We start from the raw sequence: 22089 nt of genomic DNA, 5'->3' as shown, positions 1-22089 counted from the left end.
TCATACTTGAACTGGGTGCAAGACCCTCTTAACTAGTATCCGGATTTCTTACAAAGGGAATCTGTACATGAATTACTTTTGAATAAGTGTGTTCATGAGAATAGGGGAGTCCAGTGCTTCCTTTTGTGCCATCTTGCTGACTGGGAAATGGGAGTTTAGATTTGGCTCTTCCTTGGGGAATGTACAATTCCTACAGTGAAGGGCAAACTTGTATAAACTTTTGGGTCCCTAAGGAACTAAAGACAGATTATGGTCCTGGGTGTAATCACACTACCCTAGTATCCTATTACACCTAGAAACTGTTCCCTGGGGAAGAGCCTGAGGAAGACTTTGCCCCGTTTATAACTGAGTGTATTACATCATTACACTCACACTAAATCTTCTGTGTCCTTACAAGTAGTAAATAATATTGTTTATATTTGTCTGCTGCTTGAGAGGACTGAACGTGATAATCGGAAATTATGATCTGTAGTTCTGTAGGATTTCAAGGAAAAATTGGAAATTAAGTGTGCCGCATCATTTAGAATCAAAGGGATCAAACCTCAGAGCCTGAAGCTGCCCTCCCAGGACCACAGGGGTAATAACAATGATAAAGAAGCACGAAGTTTTTCTGGCCTAAGGACAGTGAAAATTTGATTTCCATTTATACTCATGTTCTTTTTTTTGAGATGGAAGTCCAGGGATCTAGGATATGCTACTTTCTTTTCTGTTTTTGCAGTCCTGAGACTCACGTGAAATTGGTAAAAATATCTCTTGAGCTGGGTACAGGAATGATCAGAGACCATAGGGTTTTCAAAGGACATCTTATATCCGTCAGTAAGTTCCCCCTCTGTGGATGGAACTCTCAGTGTTCTAGATTTGTGGTTTTTACTCTGTGGCACAGGGCGGTAAGGTAACTACTCTTAGACTCTGATCCCTTATTTTTGGATTAGAAACATTGTTTCCATTTCCAACCCAACAAGTCTAATCTGCATTGGTGGCCAGCACCAGGAAGCTAGCATCTCTGCTTCAAGTTTCACTGATGAGTGGAAGGTTCAAGTGAATGAAGAAATGTTGAGACGAGAGAAGGATGATTCTGTCCAAGTCCAAACATCTTTTGGTTTTCCTAGCTATCATTATTGTGTGGAACCAATAACCTTCCCATTCTAGGTGAAGTTTGTGCTCTTTGCTTTATTTAGCTTATAAAGACTCTAATAAGGGAAAGTCCTTGTCACTCGGTTTCATGAAAATAGCCAAGCAGATTCTATGAGTCAAAGCAGATCTAGTCTCAGATCTTCCCAGCACATACTCCACTCCTGTGATAGGAGATAATATGGAAAACGTTGATTTGTTCTCTATGTGACTTTTTCCTCCCATCTCTACAGATTCCTTTTGAGATGAATGGCTCCTGGAAATGGTTCTTGGGACAGAATTCATTTTTGTGGGATTAACAGACCATTCAGTGCTTCAACTGCCCCTGTTCTTCCTATTTCTAATAATGTGTATGGTCACTGTGTTAGGAAACTTGGGCTTGATAATTTTAATTGGGCTGAATTCACACCTGCACACTCCCATGTACTTTTTCCTCTTTAATTTATCCTTCATAGATTTATTTTATTCTTCTGTTTTAACACTCAAATGCTGATTAACTTCGTATCCAAGAAAAACACAATTCCCTACATGGGGTGCATGGCCCAGTTTTACTTCTTGAGTTTTTTTGCTATTTCTGAGTGTCTTGTGCTGACACCAATGGCCTATGATCACTATGTGACCACCTGTATCCCATTTTTGTATAATGTTACCATGTCCCCTAAAATGTGCTCCAGCCTTATTCTTGGTTCATACTTGATGGCATTTTTTAGTGCAATGGCTCACACTAGGTGCATACTGAAACTGACCTTCTATGATGCAAACACCAGCAACCATTATTTGTGAGACATTCTCCCTGTGCTCCAGCTCTCCTTCACTAGTACTTACATCAAAGAGCTGGAAGTTTTCATTGTGGTGCTCATCAACATCATTGTGCCCAGTGTCACCATCTTTGTCTCTTATGGTTTCATCCTCTCCAGCATCCTCTATATCTGCTCCACAGAGAGAAGGTCCGAAGCCTTCAGCAACTGCAGTTCCCACATAATTGCTGTTTCTCTCTTCTTTGGATCAAGTGTATTTACATCTCAAACCATCTTCTACCATTTGTATGGATTAGGGAAAGGTCTCTTCTGTCTTTTATTCCCTTGATGTACCTTTTAATTTGTACCTTGAGAAATAAAGACGTTAAACTTGCTCTGAGTAAACGCTGTGTAGTAGAAAGTTTTGATCAGAGACAGTATCTGTCTGTGCATGTAGTTACAGATCAGACCATTTCTGTAGGTTTAATTATAAAATTTTTGGTAGTAGCTATTTTTACCTTATCTTTTTCCTTAATATGGTAAAGCAAATTTGAATTTTCTTTCATAATTTAGTTTCAGTCTTTATGGAATTGTTCTTATTTTTTTCCTCACCATTTCCACAATATCCTCTCCAGTTTTTTTTTTTTCTCTAAAGATTGGTACCTGAGCTAACATCTGTTGCCAATCTTCCTTTTCTTTCTTTTTCTCTTCTTCTCCCCGTAGGCCCCCAGTACATAGTTGTATATTCTGGTTATAGGTCCTTCTGGTTCTGCTATGTGGGATGTGGCCTCAGCATAGACTGATGAGTGGTGCCAGGTCCATGATCTGGATATCAACTGGCAAAACCCTGGGACACTGAAGCAGAGCATGTGAAATTAACCACTCAGCCATGGGGCCGGCTCCTCCTCTCCAAGTTGTTTTCTGTTTAGTAACACCATAAAATAAGAAATACATTATCTCTGTTTCTTTTTTCATTGTGTTTTTGAACTTCATTTTTCCTTTAGAGAAATGTGAGTGGTCATCAAATAATTGAATTAGAGAACGCTAGAGTGATGTATCACTTGGGATGTGCTTATTGGCTACTTGCTATTAGAAGCAAAAACTATAGCGCTCAAGATCTGTACATTAGTAGAATATCACTCAGTGTAGGAAGATTTAAATTCTGAGATAGAGACTCCTGTCTTCTTCTCAGTGAGTAGGAGTACTGGTGAAATCACCTGGGGTGTTTAAAGTCTCTCTTTAACATCAAGTTGAAAAGACTCACTTAAAAAATAGAGATATGCAGGATCTGGCCCAATGACACAGCGGTTAAGTTCATGCACTCCCCTTTGGCAGCCCAGGATCACTGGTTTCCATCCAGGTGCTGACTTACACACTACTTATCAAGCCATGCTGTGGCAAGCCTCCCACACATAAAGTAGAGGAAGGTGGGCAGAGATGTCAGCTCAGGGTCAATCTTCCTCAGCAAAAAGAGGAGGATTGGCAGTGAATGTTAGTTCAGGGCTAAACTTCCTCAAAAAAAAAAAAAAGAAAAGAAAAAATAGAGATATGCACAGGATTTTTTGACCTACTAAGTCCTGGCAATGTGTGGCAATCTGATGTATATGACAAACAAATATGACAATGTAAGAGACTGACACAAAGGTAGATTTTCAAATGCAATATAATAGAGTTACATCCTACATGTGGATAGATTCTAAAATTGGTCTTAAAAGGTGACATTACTCTTGAAAATCGATTATATCAGCAAATATACATGTTGGCTAAGACATGGTATTTTTCCCTAAGTCTGGCACAGTTGGTTTTTCTCTCGGGCATTGGAACATTTCACTGTATATTCATCTGAGCACCAGATGAAGTAGTTGGCCTTGCTGACATGGGTGGGGGAACATGTTTTCTTTTAATTTTTGGCTGTTTTAGGGTGGGTATTATAAAGAAAATGTTTTTGTATTCTGCTAGGCTGCTCTCTTTTACTTCCTTTGGTCAGAGAAAAGCTGTTTTTTGTTTTTGTTTTTGTTTTTGTTTTTGTTTTTGGTTTGTGTCTTTGGCGGTTTGATTTTGTAGGCTTCCCCAGTGTACCATCTGGGATACATAGGAGGTAAAAAGAAAGCCCAGGAAACTTATCACCTGTAGTTCTTAACTCCTGAGATTACTTGACAGGCTACTTTCTTTTACTTTATAGTCTTCCTTATGTTTGTTATGTTATGTCCAGGACATTTTAGTTTCAAGAAGAAAAAGTAGGGAGGAATAGCATACTCCATCTCGGATGGAGCCAGATGTCAGTCCCCTGAGATTGCAAAAAAAAATCTTGTTCATTTCCTTAAGCCTGAAATTTGAGTGATCACTCCTGCATCAGCATATTTAAGTAGTCAGCCAATGATTGGATAGAAGTTGAGCTGAAACTTGTTGAATCAGTAATGCTTCTGACAGCTGCTGAGGTATCTGTAGTAAGTAGGAGAGTGAGTTCAAAGATCAAGCCATGTTCGAATATGGCCCTGGTTTCAACTTAATACTTGTATCCTTTTGAATCTCCTATGTACATGCATGCAGTCTCAGGGTCTGCCAGGAGAGCATGGGTAAATTGGGTTCTCTCCAGTCTCTACTGTGCATTTCTATAGAGTCTGCCTTAACGTACTTGCTCTAAGTATGACCGTGACCTCAGGCTAGTAAAATCATTGACCCTCTCTGCTCTCCTGACACTGGGAGAATAATATATCCACAATTATGCCACATGCTCTGTGTCTTGTCAGGTGCTCAGAATTGATCAAACATCCTTTGTTAGCGGCAGCACAGCTAGCTGTTAGTCCTCATGGCCTGTCCCATCCTTGCAAAACCTCTGCATCTACCAAGCTTCAGAGGGTAGATGTTGATGGAAGAAGCCCTGTGCAAAGATCCCACCGACTCTCACTGTTCTTTTGTAAAGTTCAACAGTTTTTAGAGCATCAGCATTTCTCAGATTGTTGTGCGCCTTTGGTTGATTTCCAGAGTGCTGAAACCACTGTTCTTGCCAATTTTGTTCAAGTTTATACTTTCTTTGGAGGAGAAATTTTGCTGACTTTATCTAGCCAAATACGGAAGTTCCACTGAACGTTTTTATCAGGTTTACCATGTTTGTCAAGAAATATAACTGTTTGCAACTTATATCTAATAATTTTCAGTGGCAAAAATCCAAAGTTGTAGCAAATGAGTTGATGTCACATGAAATAAGACATATTAATAGGAAAAACAAATAATTGCTTGCCAAAACGGAAAGTAGATTCTTCTTTTTTGGGAAGTGAGGTGCAAAGAAGATTATAACAAATTTCAATGATTAATTGATTTTTCTTAAACTGTTTATTGAGGTCACATTCATTTATAACATTGTGTAAATTTCAGGTGTAAATGATCATATTTTGGATTCTGTAGAGACTGCATTGTGATTATCACCGAAAGTCTAGTTTCCTTCCATCACCATACATATGTTCCCCTTTACTCCTTTTGCCCTCCCCCCACCCCTCCCCCTCTGGTTCTTAGGGTATTATGCCAAGCAAAATAAGTCAGAGAAAGACAAATACTATATGATTTTACTGATATGAGGAAGACTAACAAACAAACCCATAGATAAGGAGAATAGATTAATGATTAATTGAATTAAAGCCATCTAAAATCCATTTTTATTCATATTTCTAACCTAGAATTTAAGCCATTTTACCCATGTGTGTTATCAGTTAGTCAATGCTTTGGTTTACACATATGGGGGAAAATACTGTATGAGGGTTTTATGTTGAAAGCAATAGAAAGCCACTGTAGATCTGTTAAACAGAAAAGGAGTCAATAGAAAGACTATTAGGGGCTCAGAGACTTGGTACGAAGATGTAAAATCAGAGTTGGGGACTAGGCAGAGCAAAGGCAACTCCAAGGGCCCAGAACAGAATGTATTTGAGAGGAATAACCTGACCACAATGCTGCAGGGGCTCCACCCTATTCTTACTCCTGAAACAGCCCTTTAACACAACTGCAGCTCCATAAACAGTTCCCAACTCTTCCATTATGTTTGCATCCTTTGCTCCATATTTAAATCTCAGATAGGAGTATGAGATTGGCTGAGTCAGGTCAATGTGCCTGTCTTCTGTTTGCCAAGGAGTGTAGGGACAGATCTGCTCTCCTTGTGGCTTCTGTAGTGGGAGGTTGGGTACTGCATCTCCCTACCTTAACACAATGAGGATCCTCCTAAGTATGAAGTGGACTTTTGTCCATCTCCCCAGAAGACAAATGTGTGTGCAAATGTGCTTTCACATTCATAGAAAGGAAGAGCGTATGTTTCCAAGTCTATAGAGAGGTTATCTACATAAATTCAAATATGACATATTTTTCTGGAATGAGGGATTTGCGTTTTTTTAAAATAATCTTTTAATTTAAAAATAATTTCAGATTTATAGAAAAGTTGCAAAGAGTGCAGAGGATTCCTGTATATAGCCTTCACCCAAATTCCCCCAGTTTAAACATCTTACATATCCATGGTAGATTTCTCAAGACTAAGAAATTAATATTATTAACAACACTGTTAGGAAAAATATTGACTTTATTTGGATTTCACCAGTTTTTCCACTAATGCCATTTTTCTGTTCCTGGATCCGTTTTAGGAAGCCACAGTGCATTTCATTGATATGTCTCCTTAGTCTCCTCTGATCTATGACAATTTTGCAGTCTTTGCCTTTTTTTAATGACTATAACAATTTTGAAGAGTATTGGTGAGACATGTTATAGAATACCCTTATTTGGGTTTCTATGATATTTTCTCATTATTAGATTGGATTCTAGGTTTTGGGAAGAATAATGTATAGTGAAGTACATATCATATCAAGGTTTACATGATATCAACATGACTTATCACTGGTGATGTTAACTCTGATCACTTGGTTAAGGTGGTGTCTGTTTCTCCATTATAAATTTACCTTTTTTCCTTTTCCATACTGAATTCTTTGGAATCAAGCCACTAAATGCACGGGAAAGGAATTAAGCTCTACCTCCTTGAGAGGAGTTATATAGATATGTATTTTTGAAATTCTTCTCAAGGAATACTTGTCCTGTCTTTTCCCTATACTTTTGACAATATAGACTCATGAATATTTTCTTATTCTTTGGGTTATAATCCAATCATATCATTATTTATTTTATCCCTCAAATAGATCTAGCTTTGGCCCTTAAGAACTCTCAGGTTGGATCCTGGCATCTTTTGATCATGAATCCATCTTCTTTTTTAATAATAAACTTTTACTTTCTGATTCTACAAGATGCTTCAGGATCATTTTGTGATTAGCCCTAGAATTAATCACTCTTTTGGAGCCCCAGATCCTATTACTGGAGAATGTTATTCAGAAACCAAAATCTGGGCTCTGGATGTGTTCACTGCTACTAGGGTATCACTGTTTCTAGGCCTTCTCAGTGGAAAGAGGTGGGAAATGTGTATATATTCAAACTCTTGTGTATATCTCTATCTATATATTTATCTATATATCTATTTATAATTATTTCTGTATCTAGGTATCTTAATGTATGTTTAATATAGACCTGTTATCTCCAACTCTAACGTAACACCACAGGGTTCATTCTAGACTTCCTCTTTTTTATATTTATAACTTCTTTCTATGACAGTAACATTTACCTATTTGACTACATGTTGTTAGTCTTAAGACAAAAAAAACCTATATATAAATGATGTATTCTAGTTGGTAAATTTATTTCCCACTGAGATACGAGTTTGCAACTCTGAAACTATATCATATGTATATTGTGATTGAATGACAAATAATGGACTGTAGAAAACAAAAATTTATTATATTTAAATGCATTTTCCTGAATAATTTGCTAATGACTAATAGTGATAATGTTGTGTACTTTCACAAAGAGTAGTGGTGAGATACACCTTGTGTTCCCATTGTTTTTGACTGACTTTAAAATCTGCTCAAAATAAAAGTATCCCAATCATCATTCTTGGAGAAGGAAGAATGAGAACTTTGACTCAGGTTGGCTTAAAGAGAATTCCAAGAAGAACCAGTCTCAACTGTGATCTTCCAATCCCCACCCCTTAAACATTTTCCATAAATAAAACAGATTTACTTTTATATCAGTACAAGAACCTAGTGAAATTACATTTCTACAGTAGGTTGAATAAACTTGAATTGTAAAAAATGGAATATTACTCAGCAATAAAAGAAATGTACCATTGATGTATGCAACAAATGGGATGGAACTTAAGGGCATCATGCTTAGTGGAAAAAAAAAACAATTGGAGATTATATATTGTATGATATCATTTATTGTCCTCCAAATGACTCAACTCTGATAGATGAAGAACAGGTTAGTGGTTCCAGAAGACAAAGATGAAGATGGAAGTGGGTGGGTGTGACCATAAAGGGGTAGCATAAAGGAGGTCCTAAAAGGTGGTAGAATAGTTTTTTATCTTAATTGTGGTGGTCATTACATGAATCTATATAAGTGATCAAATTGCATAGACTTACACACACATACACACACACACAACTCAAACACTCAGTGCATATAAAACTGCTATAAGCTGAATAATATCTGTAGTCCTGAAGTCTAGTTAACATTATTCTGGGATGTCAATTTCCTGGTGTTGCTATTATACTACAGTTTTTGAGGATGTCATTATGGTGGGATGCTGGGTAGAGTTCAAGGGACTCTATGCATCTTTTGCAACTCTCTGTGAATCTATATTCATTTCAAAATAAAATTTAGATGGCTTATCACAAGCACAAGTAGAAATTGATATATATCAAGGAATTCTAAACTCATATTTTCTTGACATGGAAGCTGATTAGCAGTGATTTTTCTTACAGACTTGACTTTAGTCCGTTAAAAACAAAGAAATACTGAGTCAGAACAACTCAAAGTAAATTTTCATGGAATAATGTATTGTTATTATGTCAAAAAACTTTGTATTAAAACAGTGATCTCTAAAGCCAATTAAAAAGTATCCTTATGTCTATAAAGTATGTACAAATAATGATTATTTAAAGTTACTCAAAATATTTAAAAAGAACATAATAAATAAAATTTACTATAATGTTCATAAATCCTTACTAAAACCAATATGTTACCTAGAATGATAATTAGTGGTATTTTCAATGACAATTATTTACAACTCCATAATAGACAGCAGAAGATCCTTTCTCCTATGCTCTGGGGAATGTATAATCCCTGATGAGAAATTAATATTTACTGCCAAAATTAGGATGCAAATACAGATAACACTTCCTTCCCTGCAGAGCTTATCATGATGGGAAAGTCCTAAGGAAGACCTACACTTGGATTTCTAATAACGGCCAAAAGAATTAAAAACCTTAAGAAATGCCATGTGCCTATGACGTGGTGACTCAGATGTCAAGTCTGTGGTTTCCCTTCACACTATCTTGGTAAATTTATAACTGCAAGTTTTATCAACATTTCAGAATGACTTGAACGTTCAGACTATGAGATCAATACTATGACTCTTTTGCCAATAAAAGGAGAAGTTTATGGGACGACATCTGCTCAGCTATGATATCTCCAAAGTCAGTTCTTTTTCTGGGACGCTGGAGGTGAAACACAAAAAGTGTCAGCACTGTGTTCTCTCAATGGAAGGAGAGTGAGTTAATCAAGTTTTTATTTCTCTCTCTGTTGCTGAAAAATATTTATATTGAATAACAAGAAACTCAAATATATGGAGCTCTGACTGTGTTGTCTGTGTTGTTCTCAACATAACTCTTTGTGTTGGCTTCATCCTCAGTCCAGTTGCAGGAGAACTTTAGCAGTTCCAAATGACACATCGAGAACATAGCAACATCAGAGGAGGAAGAAATCTGTTATTTTCCTTAAAAAATTTTATTGAAATATACAATACATATAGAAAAGTTTACGTGTCATAATAAGTATACAACTTGAAACATTTTCACAACTTAACAACTAATCAGCACTCAACTATGTTTCTCTTTTATGCCATCCTACAAAACCAGGGAAATAACTTTCACCTTCCTTTATTCATTCTCTGTCTACTTAGAATGGAACGGAGGAGGGGAATGTGTAGAAACACAAGAGTGTATGATTAATTATAAAACGGAGGCTACCAAGGCTCTCCTCAATACCTGTTATCAATTACTGACTTCATGAATTCTTGTAGTAAAGTATTTGGAAAACCTGTAAACTGTGAAAGACTTCTTTTTAGGAAGCAGAATGTCTGTGTGGTCTCTGTCCTAGAGGAATCCTCTCTCTCTTGATGGTCATCACAGTGGAACTGAGTTATCTAGTTGGGTACTGGAAACAAGAGAAGGAACTAGGAAGTGAAGGATCAGATAAATGATAAGGAGTGATTTGGGATACATTCCCACTTCTGAAGCTCATCAACCGTTAGGTTTGTTCCTCAGCTACTCCATCTCTCTATCTTCTAGTAAAGACAAGAGCAGTTGTTTGACACATGCAGTTCATGCAACAAAAGAAAGAGTGACTTGAGGTCATGCACTGCATAACAACATTTCGGTCAATGACAGACTGTATATATGATGGTGGTCCCATAGTATTAGCACCATAAAGTCCAGGTACGTGGTCGGCTATACCATCTAGGTTTGTGTAAATTCACACAATAGCGTTCACACAAGGATGAACTCACCTAATAACGCATTTCTCAAAACATATCCGTGTTGTTAAGCAACGCATGACTGTAAATGTTGAAGGATGTGCAGGAGTACATTCAGACCCTATGAAGCAGAGAAGGACTTATTTAATTTCTGCCAGTCTGAGTCCCCTTCTCATAAATGAGAGATTGTATGAACAGAGCTGGGTTCTCTATTAATGGGATTTTGTTCTGTTCTCACAGATTTCCAAAGTTGAGAATGCTGACTGGAAATGACTCCATAGTGACTGAATTTATTCTTGCCGGATTAACAGACAATCCAGAGCTCCAGAAACCCCTCTTCTACCTGTTTCTAATGATATACATTGTCACCATGGTGGGCAACCTTGGCTTGATCACTCTTATTGGTTTAAATTCTCACCTCCACACCCCCATGTACTATTTCCTCTTCAACCTATCCTTCATTGATCTCTGTTACTCTTCTGTTTTCACCCCCAAAATGCTGATGAACTTTGTATCAAAAAAGAATATCATCTCCTATGTCGGGTGCATGACTCAGCTCTTCTTCTTTCTCTTTTTTGTCATCTCTGAATGCTATATGTTGACCTCAATGGCTTATGATCGCTATGTGGCCATCTGTAATCCATTGCTGTATAAGGTCACCATGTCCCATCAGGTCTGTTTCGTGCTAACTTTGGCTGCATATGTGATGGGATTTGCTGGAGCCACTGCCCACACAGGGTGCATGCTTAGACTAACCTTCTGTAATGCTAATATCATCAACCATTACTTGTGTGATATCCTTCCCCTCCTCCAACTCTCTTGCACCAGCACCTATGTCAATGAGGTAGTAGTTCTCATTGTCGTGGGAATTAATATCACAGTACCAAGTATTACCATTTTAATTTCTTATGTCTTTATCATTACTAGCATTTTTCATATCAAATCCTCTCAAGGGAGATCAAAAGCTTTCAGCACCTGTAGCTCCCATATCATCGCTCTGTCTCTTTTTTTTGGATCAGCAGCTTTCATGTATCTTAAATATTCTTCTCCTGGATCCATGGACCTGGGAAAAATTTCTTCTGTATTTTATACTAATGTAGTACCTATGGTCAATCCTTTGATCTACAGTTTGAGGAACAAGGATATCAAAGTTTCACTGAGGAAGGTCCTGTTCAAAATCCAGAGGAGGAAAATATTCTAATTCAAAGTTGCAATAATGTAAAGAAATTCAATTTTTCATTTAATTTTTATTGGTGTTTTTATTGGACTTTTTCAAGAGCATGTGGGTATAACCATGTTGCTCCTGCAGATTGTGTGATATGTGGTGTAATGAATGTCTAATTATTTTCCTTATAGCTGATCTTGCCTTATTTTTCTGAGTATCTATTGCACCTCATACTAATTTACTAAGTAACTAAGAACATGTTTATAAAATGAACAATTGTACTGATCTTTTTTTCTCCATATTTTCTCTTGGGTTATTCCTAATATGGACAAATAAGGTTTCGTAAGTCACGGAATGTTAAAATTACAGCTTGCTGACCAAAACACAGAAATGCTAAATACTATAGAAGCATTCCCATTCTTATGAATATTACTGCTAGACTAGGCAACAGGATTCAATGAAATGTCTTCATTATAAACTCTGTATTTAGCTTAAAGTATAATCAGATCCTTCTGATCTTTTCTTTTTGTTCTATTTTTATCACCAACTTTCTTTTTATATTCTGTCCTTTCTTGTTCCCTTTGAGAATGGCAAAATCTGTACTTCACGTCATCTGCTTTTGAGAGTCTTTATCAGCACAGTTCACTTAATATTGAAGAGAGTACATATTACTCCACCTTTTATTGCAAAAGATAGTATTAATGGAGTATGATTAAAGGCGTACTTTATATATGTATCTTAGGATCTCATTAAGGTGGGGAAATTGATTTATTATAAATTTCACATTCATTATATCTAAAATGACATCAAATATTTGAAAAGGAGCATGTAGTTCTAACTGTAGAACTTTGTTATTTATCTCTTGTAAAAATATACTTCATATTAGGTTAGGAGAAACATGTTCCACATTGTTTTACTTATCTAATGAGATTTACCATTAAAAAAGGTGCATATTGGGCCTGGCCCTGTGGCCTAGTGGCTAAGTTCCCCGAGCTCCATTTCAGCAGTTTACAGGTTTGGATCCCAGCTGCGGACCTACTCCACTCGCCAACCACGCTGTGGAAGTGTCCCAAATACAAAAAAAAAAAAAAAAAAATAGGGGAGGATTGGCACAGATGTTAGCTCAGTGCTAGTCTTCCTACAGCAAAAAGAGGAGGATTGGCAGTGGATATTAACTCAGGGCGAATCTTCCTCAGAAAAAAGATAAAAGGTATATATTAATGATAATAAACTATATTCCTAGCAACATTTTGTGAACTTATTTAAACCTGTATTTGGTCCATTTGGGTTGCTATAACAAAATACCACAGACTCCGTAGCTTATAAACAATAGAAATTTATTTCTCACACTTCTGGAGACTGGAACTCCAAGATCAGAATGCCAACATAAATGAGTGAGGACTCTCACCTGTATCATGCATTTCTTATTACAGCCTCACATGGAGGAATGGGTCAGTGATCTCTTTGGAGTCTCTTTTATATGGCAGTAATCCCATTCATGAGGGTTCCGTCCTTTATGACTTCAATATCTCTTAAATGGCCCATCTCCCAATATCATCACCTTTCGTGGTTAAGATTTCATAGCACCTTGTCTTACAAATAAGATAATAAACATATTTAAAGTAGATGCTATTTCTTTTAATTTCTCTGTTTCTCCAATGCTTTTCCCATTTTTATATTTAGGATGTCAGATATACTTCAAAGGCAAGAGATACTTATTGAATTGTGTTATCTTGTTTAAATAACCACAATAATTATATCATTATAAATAATAATTGATCAAATATAATAATAGATAACAATAATAGATAAATAAATAAAAAATAACTTTTGGGTACAATTTATTTTGGGGGGGCATACTGTGGCAGCCATGGACGGACTGTTCAGCTCTCTTTATGAGGAGCATCATTGATGAAAGTCTACAGCTGATACTCCTTTGGATCCACCATAGTGTTCAGGTAGAGCCTATACTTACTCTGAGATTTCCCTAACCATGGCTTACCGTGGTGGGTAATACAGGAACTGCCTAGTTTCTGTATAACGTGCGTCTCCTCTGAGAGGCAATCTTTGCTTAAGCACTCCTTATCATACTTACTGACACTTCTTAGAACTGCACTGTGTTCTGAGATTTTCCTACTCAATCCTCCCTTCTCTCTCTCCTTTCTTGGGTGTCAGCCTTTCATCCTGGTCTGAAGGCCTTTATCACAGACTCCCACTCTCTCCTATTTTATGGTTCACAGACATTTACCACAATAAGTGACTTACAAGTCTAATCATTTCTTGGCATCTGTTTCTCGGCAAACTCTAAATTACACAGAGGACTTCCATAACTGATTTTAAAACTTAATGTAAGACTCTGATAATCAAGACAGATTAGTTTTTTTTATAAAATTAGACAAATCAAGGGCTAGAATGGAAGATTGAAAAATATATCCTCACTTATACAGTCAATCACTTTTTAACCAATCAACAAAGCAATTCCATAGGGAAAGAAAAATCTTTTAAGCAATTGATTCTGGAAATACTAACTAGTCATGAGAAAAATAAACTGGATCTCTATGTCAAACCATACACAAAAATTAATTTTAAGTGTATCAAAACCATACACACAAAGCTTAAGCATGTCTTATAAAAGAAAACATGGGAAAGTATGTCAGTGTAGGCATAGCTTTCTTAGAATTATTCTAGAAAGCTCTAAACTGTAAAGATGGAAAAGGACAAAATAAGTGTCATTAAAGTTAGAACGTCTACTTATTGAAAAAAAATTCATAGACAAACCACAGACTGAAAGATTATTTGCAATGCACATATCTGATAAAGGTTGAATAATATATAATAACTTGAAAATTAAAATGTAGCCGCCCCTGATGCAGGAAGGGTTAATAATCACTGGAAAAGGCTTGCCAACAAACTGTGACCCAGAAGTGAGAAGGCTGATTAGCCAATTACAGGTAAGACTTCCACGGGGAGGCAACCTAAGACAGGCATCGGTCGCCCAGGGGCACAGATGGAGACGTGATATTGGGAGCAGGAGGGGCCATTGACTAGGAGGCCTTGCATGCTCTGAGATAAAATATACGAGCACAGCAATAACATGATAATATCAAAACAGAGGCCAAGGGAGGGCTCCTTGAGAAATCACTAAGAATTCTTGGCATTTGTTAATTACATTGTCCAGAACACCTGTGTATGTTTAACAGATGTAAGCTATGTATATATTGAAACGCTGGTTATAATAAACTCAGAGTGGCCATCAGCCCTCTCCGCATCTATCCTGATGTGTACATTGGATTGCGACACCGACATAAAAGATATCTCAATAATAAAAAGACCATTTCTTAAACAGACAAATGATTTGAAAGACACATTCTAAAGGAAAGTGTGCAAATGGCCAATAAGTGCATGGAAATGTGCCTAACTTGCTGCATCTCGTAGATGTATAGTCAATAGGTAGACAACACTCTCTTAGTAGCTGTACCATCCTCTCTCATTTCATTACTTGATCTGGGCCCTTTGAGTGGCTCAAGCACTTGTCAGGCCTTCTTCTTAGCCTCCTTCTATGTTGGACCCTGCACCTTCTGGGTGGGACCTCTAGTTCAGAGGCCCAAGTACTGGCTGTAGGACACCTCCAAGTCCTCCATTAATCCAAGCACCAATTCTAGAGAGCTTCTCCTCTGAGATTCTAGAATCTAAGTCTGAATCTTCTTTTTTCTATTTGTTTCACCAGTCCTAGGAATAGTAGCCATATTCTGCAACTTATTAGTCTTTGTAATTTTAAGTGATAAAATTTTGCCTTTTCCTTCTTACAATATCTATAGAAACATTTCTATTCTGATTAGACCTTGTTTGATACAGAAAACACATTTTAAGTGATTTTGATGGGCTAACCTGCCCAACTCACAAGACACAATCTTCTTAGCACATGCCAAATACTGATGACAGTTATTAGTCAGAAATAGTCATTTGACTATAACATTTTTTACCAAAATTATTTTTAACAACTTGTTTTTTCTTCTTGAAGTTACTGAACTGGTACAATTAAATTTAGAGATTCTGGTAGACCTATTTTCACTGCAAGGGAGGAAGCCATCTGAGATTAACGCTGAGTAGAACCAAGCAGTCCAAAAAGTGGGAAGGGAGACACACTTTCACGAGTGATTGGCCCTGTTAAGCCAAATAAGAAGCTGTGTACATCCTCAACTTACCAGTTTCACACACTTTTTTTTGTGAGGCTGATTTATCTAGGTGAGTTAAATTTAGATTCCTATCACTTAAACTGAAAGAGTCAATTAAATTGAAAGAATCCTGAATGTACCCTGTACAAAACTGTGTGATATAACATCCTACACAATTTTGCATAGTGTAGTGACTAAATAAATCAGTTTTGTATTCATAGATACCTAAGTATGAATCTTGCCCTGGTAGTAGCTGTTTCGACCTTCTGACAAACAGTTAATATCTCTTAGCTTTCGAGATTTTTATGTATGAGAAAAGATCTCTGATTTAGGGAGGGGTTGTAAGGGAAACCTGAGGGAAGGTATATAAAGAATTTGGCATTATTATTGGTTAACAATAACTAATAATGGTACAAATCTAAGTTTCTTTGGTTCTCTAATTATACAGAGAAATCATAGGGGCACTGCCTGTACCTCATTCTGTTTGTATTCACTGTGTTTTTCAGTCTCAATCCTCAGCAAATATTTATTAGATAAAATGAATCAGTAAAAGCTCTAAAATAAAGAGAGAGTCTATTGATGGACCATGCACTATCTACTCTGAGCAGAATAGGACTACTGAAGACCTGGAGCTTTTACTGCCAGGCTCAGCTTCCTGCTGACCTAGGGTGCTCCTTGATGACATCTTAGAAATAAACCAGAGGACTTTTAAGAATGGCAGACTTAACGTAGGCAAATTATCTCTATTTTTACTGAAACTCACTAACATGACAGAAATTAAAAAATAGCATTAACTCACCAGGACAAAATAACAAAAAATGATCAAAAAACAGAGTCACAAGTAGCCACAAAATTTTGGAAGCTGCAAAATCAATAAATGAGTAGTATTTGATTTGGCATACTCATAATATCTGACATTAACATAGAACTGTGGAAGATAAGAAAACAACTGATTTGCACCATATTGTCTCTCATATACGCAGAATTTTGTGGCAGCAGGTATCCTTGAAAGAAGCCATGAAGGTGAAGACAGAACAAATGGAATGCTTAAAAGTCTATTTCAGAAGTAATTAGATCTTCAGACCTTCTCTACATCTCCATGCTGCCAGATGACTGCCTCCAGTATCACTCCATAGAAGATTTGAGATTTATTCATTAAGGAAAGTAAAACAAAGTCTCTAAATTAGGAGACTACATGCACATTTGAGGGAGCGTTTAACATGAAAACTCTCATGTTTTCTTCAGAGTTTAACTAAAAACAGGGCAAGAAAGTCAAAATTTCACCCAATGAATGTTGACGTCATTAGCCTTCTTCCTCCTCTCAGCTCAGAGAATATTAAATGCCAAGATGATATCTTTCAGGAATATTGAAAGACTGTTTTCAGGATAATCAAGTCAGCACATGACAAAAGACCTATTGGTATTACCACTAAGAGTTGTCCCACGGAAATGAGATGTTATACCATGAAGCCCACAGTTGGCAAGCACTAACCCCTCACATGGAGATGCTAGTCAGCTTTTTAGACTCTCACTCCTAAGTGTTAAAACATGAGCAAGTATGCTGAGACATTCAAAGTGAACCTCTAAGACAAAACATAGAACATAAACAAAAAGGAAAGGGACAATTCTAGGGAATGCAACTTCAGAAAACATTATAAGGGAACAAAATATACCCTTGAACACTAGAAATTAAAGCAAAAATAAATAAATAAAATTCCTGGAAGAAAAAGTTGAAATTATCCCCCAAAAGTAGAGTAAAAGAATGGAAAATAGACAATAAAATAAAGCACAAAAATAAGGAATTCATGATTTCAGTCTCTGAATGACAAATGTTACAGAAAGAGAACAAAAACTGCAGTGAGGATGAAATGATAATTTATATAAATAATATTTTTTCTAGAGCTGAAGTACTTGGGTTTCCTGAGTGGACTGAATTAATGCTCTCCTTGTTGCATAATAAGACATATCAAGATACAATATTGTTAATGTACAAGACAATGAAAACAGATATAAGATCTTAAAGGCTTCCAAAATGAAGAGAAATTAACCAATTTTAATAAAAATATATAAAGAATCAGAGAGGTATTGAGTTTCTTAAGATTGGATCAATGCCATTAAAATTTGAGGCAAAGCCACTTCTAAGTTAGCTGTTTATTTCCAAGCAAATGGCCAATAAATAAAGAGGTACAATAAACGCCATTTCAGACATGCAAGGTGAGTAAAATTTGCGTTCCATGCATCACTTTTGGGAAACAAGGTAGCATGTCTTGTGCTAAAATTAATAAGAAAACCAAAAAGTAAGGAGGCACATGATCAAGGAAAGAAGAGGACCCAGCACATGATAGAGATGAGAATCCACGCCACAGCAATAAAGGAAGATCTCAAGATTTCAGATTTGCATCACAGCCAGAAGACAATCAGTCAAGATAGAAGCAGTTCAAAAAATCCTGGAAAGACTTCTTTAAGAAGATTAAATTAAATATCAGTGACTGAGTATACTGAGAAGAGGTTTACAAGAACCAGAGAAGAAGTTGGGGAGGAATCAGGACAAATCTATGAAATAATAAGAAAAACAAACAAATAAAAACAATTACAGAGAGAAAAAAATAGTCGTAATATATGATGGATTCGTTGTGAACAGTGCTTAAGATTGTGTTAATAATGTAACACAGGAATATAGATCTAACCTAATTTATGATTATAACCATATTGTTAGGAATTAGGAATGGGGAGTAGGAGGAGAAAGGGGTGTGTGTGTGTGTGTGTGTGTGTGCGCACTGATGGTGGGGGGTGTGAAAAAGATTCAAACTCTCATCTTACGTAGGAGTTCAAGTTAAAAACCTGTTAGAGTAATCCAAATTTGAAATGAAGAGAGACTCCAGATGCTGTATAAATGAGAGGAAAGGCCAAATCTTTCAAAGAGATGGTTTCTCTGGGTCTTGGAGAGTGGATGAAGATGGTGAGTGGAAGAAGGTGCTTAAGTTTACTTTATGGATTAGTGCGCTGGAGAGTGGGGAAAATAACTTTGAAAATGATGACTTGGAGGAGCAGCACTGGGAATCATAAGAAAATGCTGAATTCAGTTTGGAGCACTTTGAGCTTGAGGCACATAACTAGACAGAAAATACAATTATCTGCGAGGAAGTTATGGCAGAAACCCAGGCTATACATAAATATCAGTAATTCTCAAACATGGGTGATTTGCCATTCAAAGGACATATGACAATGTCTGGAGAACAGTTTGATTGTCACAACTAGTGAGTGGGATCAACTACTGGCATCTAACGAGTAAAGGCCAGGGATGCTCTGCATCCTATAATGCACAGGACTGCCCCACAACAAAGAATTATCTAGTCCAATCTGTCAATAGTGCCAAGGTTGGGAAAACCTGATATAATGAATATGGATTATGAGCAGGAGGAGGTGTGCCAATCCTTCTCAGGTTCTTTTTATGTGTCAGGCATGTTTCTAATACTTTGTGCCTTAACTCATTTAATCCAAGCAACAACCCTATGAGATAGCTCTTTTACTAGATCATCTGATAGATATACATCGGTATAACTAGATAAAAACATACATATACAAAGGTCAGAGAAGTTATATCATTGTCTACAGCCTCGCAGTTAAGGAGTATAAGATCAGATTTAAACTCAGTCTGAAGTGAGGGGCCCACCCCTAGTCTCTTAACCACTTTGCTACATCTCTTTATGGATGTGATATCACATCCATAAAGCTATGACTTAGTATTTTATTAGTGCAACCTCAGAGACTCTAGGAAAATAGACATGGCAAGTGACCATGCCCCAGACCTTCCTTTTTTAAACCATGTAGAGAGTCCAAGACATAATGAATAAAGTGACAAAAAGGAACACTAAATCTTCTCTATTGGAGATTAGGAATTCCTGCTGTGAGATTATAAACTAAGTAGAACAACGTGTCTCAAAGGATCCAATGTTAGGTCTATGACACAGGATGTAAACACAGGCTCAGTAATTGCTACCCTCAGTGGGCTCATTTAACTTGTAAAGAAATCATGAGGGAGAGAAAATTTTTCTGGGCTTCTAATCGATTTTCCCAGAACTGCATGGCATGGAATAGATTCTCACTGGAGTCAACTGATTGTTTTGGAGCTCATTTACGATTATTTTCCTCCTTGCAAGTGAAGAGGGCTTTCTGGGCAAATTCTCAAATAGATATCATGGCATCCTCCTCAGAATATCTCTGTTAGCACATCAAAGACTGAGGACACTGCCGATGTATATTGCCTCCTACCTTGTCTTTGACCCCCTCAGGACCACAGGGTTGAAGCGGCTTTAGGTCCAGCAGTAGTGAGGCCTCCAGGAAAAGGAAGGTGAGGGTTGAATCACCTTTTTTTTTGTCTTGATAATTTCCTTTCATACCCCAACTGCATAAATCCAGGTCTCTGGGCAACATCATCTATTTATTGCTCTTTTCAGCCTTGATCCTTAATGGAGACTGGGGAGAAGGGAGGAAGTGATGTGCAAAGACCTTGCAGGTCTGCCAGCATTCTTTCTAGACAGAGACAAACAACATGAGTGGGAGTAAAGGAAGAAATGAGGAATCATTAGGAAAATCACAGGAAATCTTACACTTTAGATGCTTTACTGTGTGTGTTCAGACAACTTTGGTCTTGTAAATCAGAAGATCGGACTCTCCCTCTGGAGACAAAGAGAGTGGGTCCATCGCTAATGTCACCTTATACCCCACTTCCTGCAGAACACACCTGGAAAGTGAATGGCTGTTGAAAATGACTCCTCTGTGACAGAGTTTGTCCTTATGGGATTAAAAGACCTGCTGAACTCTAACTGCCCCTGTTTTTTCTGGTTTTGGTGAACTACATGGTCATTGTGGTGGACAATTTGACCTTAATTAATCTAATTGATCTGAATTCTCACCTTCACTTCACTGTGTACATTTTCATTTTCAATCAGTCCTTTATTGATTTCTGTTATTCAGTTTTTTTACCCACAAAATGCTAACAAGTTTTCTTCCAGAGAGGAACATCACCTCCTTTACAGGATGAGTGACTCAGCTATTTTTCTTCTGCTTTTTTGTCAACTCTGAGTGCTATGTGTTGACAGCCATCGCCTATGATTGCTCTGTGGCCATCTGTAAATCCCTGCTATATATGGTCACCATGTCCCCTCAGATCCATTCTTTGATGATGCCTGTTTAATATGTAACAGGGTTTACTGGTACCATGGTCTACACAGGATGTATGAACAGGCTGATCTTTTGTGATTCCAACATCATCAACCATTACATGTGTGACACCTTCCACCCCCTCCAGTTCTCCTGCAGCAGCACCTCTGCCAATGAGTTTGTGGTTTGTGTTATTTTGGGCACAGTTGCCATAGTATCTGGCCTCATTATCTTTATTTCTTATGCTTTTATTCTTTTCAATATTCTTCACATCTCATGACCTAAAGGTTCATCCATTAGATGGTCATCAGCTCCTCTGGTGATGTTGGTTGGCTCTTTCAGCACCCGTGGCTCCCACGTAATAATTGTTCGTCTATTCTATGGATTTGGGCTGTTCACTCATGTCAAGCTATCATCTGCTAGATCTGTGGGCCAGGGGAAATTTTTTCTGTGTTTTGCACCAGTGTGGTACCCGTGCTGAACCCTCTCATTTATAGCCTCAGGAACACAGATGTCAAACTTACTCTGAATAAAACCCTAAATTGAATTACAAACTGAGCAGAACCATCTGTGCGTCCTTTTCTTTGTTTTTTTCTTGTTTTTGCTCTGCCTCAACCTCTTGCTCCTGTTCTTTTTTTATTGTCTTCATTTGTCTTTCTAGAGTCTTTTGGGCAGGATTCCCACTCTAATATCTTTTCTTCTCTTTACACTTAGTGTAACCCTTTAGGCCTATTCTTGGGATTGAGGGTCATCTTCAGTCATAAGATGACCCATCCTAGTCAGAGAAAATGGTCTGATAACACTTTCTATTTAAGAATAATAGTACCTACTATTTTTTCTTGTATGTCTTTTCCATCCAAGGTAGACTACGGAGTAGTAAGTTGTCTGACAAGTTTGTTTCTTTCTTGCTTTACCTGAAATGCTTACATAGAGCCCTTGACTGTTTCAAAGGTTTTATTATTTATTATTGCATTAAAACAGAGAAAGAATGATAAAAATTGTGCACATGTTAAATCTCTATGAATTTCCGGAATTTTTCAGTTTTTTTAGTAATGGTTCTTGTTTTTGTATTTCAGTCTCATAACAGCTTATTGAACCAATGTT

General features: G+C 37.1%; 1 protein-coding gene and 2 pseudogenes across 1 annotated transcript; all 3 read left to right on the top strand.

The window, feature by feature from the left end:
* The first annotated feature begins 1245 nt into the window (after positions 1-1245).
* On the top strand, positions 1246-2411 carry LOC124225607 (olfactory receptor 8B3-like; annotated as a pseudogene).
* An 8327-nt stretch (positions 2412-10738) lies between these two features.
* LOC124252535 (olfactory receptor 8B3) lies at positions 10739-11683 on the top strand. The gene has a single exon (XM_046686174.1). The coding sequence runs from the start codon at positions 10739-10741 to the stop codon at positions 11681-11683; it is 945 nt and encodes a 314-aa protein (XP_046542130.1).
* Positions 11684-20577: 8894 nt separating this feature from the next.
* Positions 20578-21531, top strand: LOC124225606 (olfactory receptor 143-like; annotated as a pseudogene).
* Positions 21532-22089: the final 558 nt, after the last annotated feature.

The sequence above is a fragment of the Equus quagga genome, chromosome 14 (genome assembly GCF_021613505.1).
Source record: "Equus quagga isolate Etosha38 chromosome 14, UCLA_HA_Equagga_1.0, whole genome shotgun sequence".
Lineage (NCBI taxonomy): Eukaryota > Metazoa > Chordata > Mammalia > Perissodactyla > Equidae > Equus > Equus quagga.
This window is presented reverse-complemented; position numbering and strand designations above follow the sequence as displayed.

Bases quoted from the DNA above. Each gene is read 5' to 3' on its own strand.
- LOC124252535 (XM_046686174.1), top strand. From the start codon at position 10,739: ATGCTGACTGGAAATGACTCCATAGTGACTGAATTTATTCTTGCCGGA.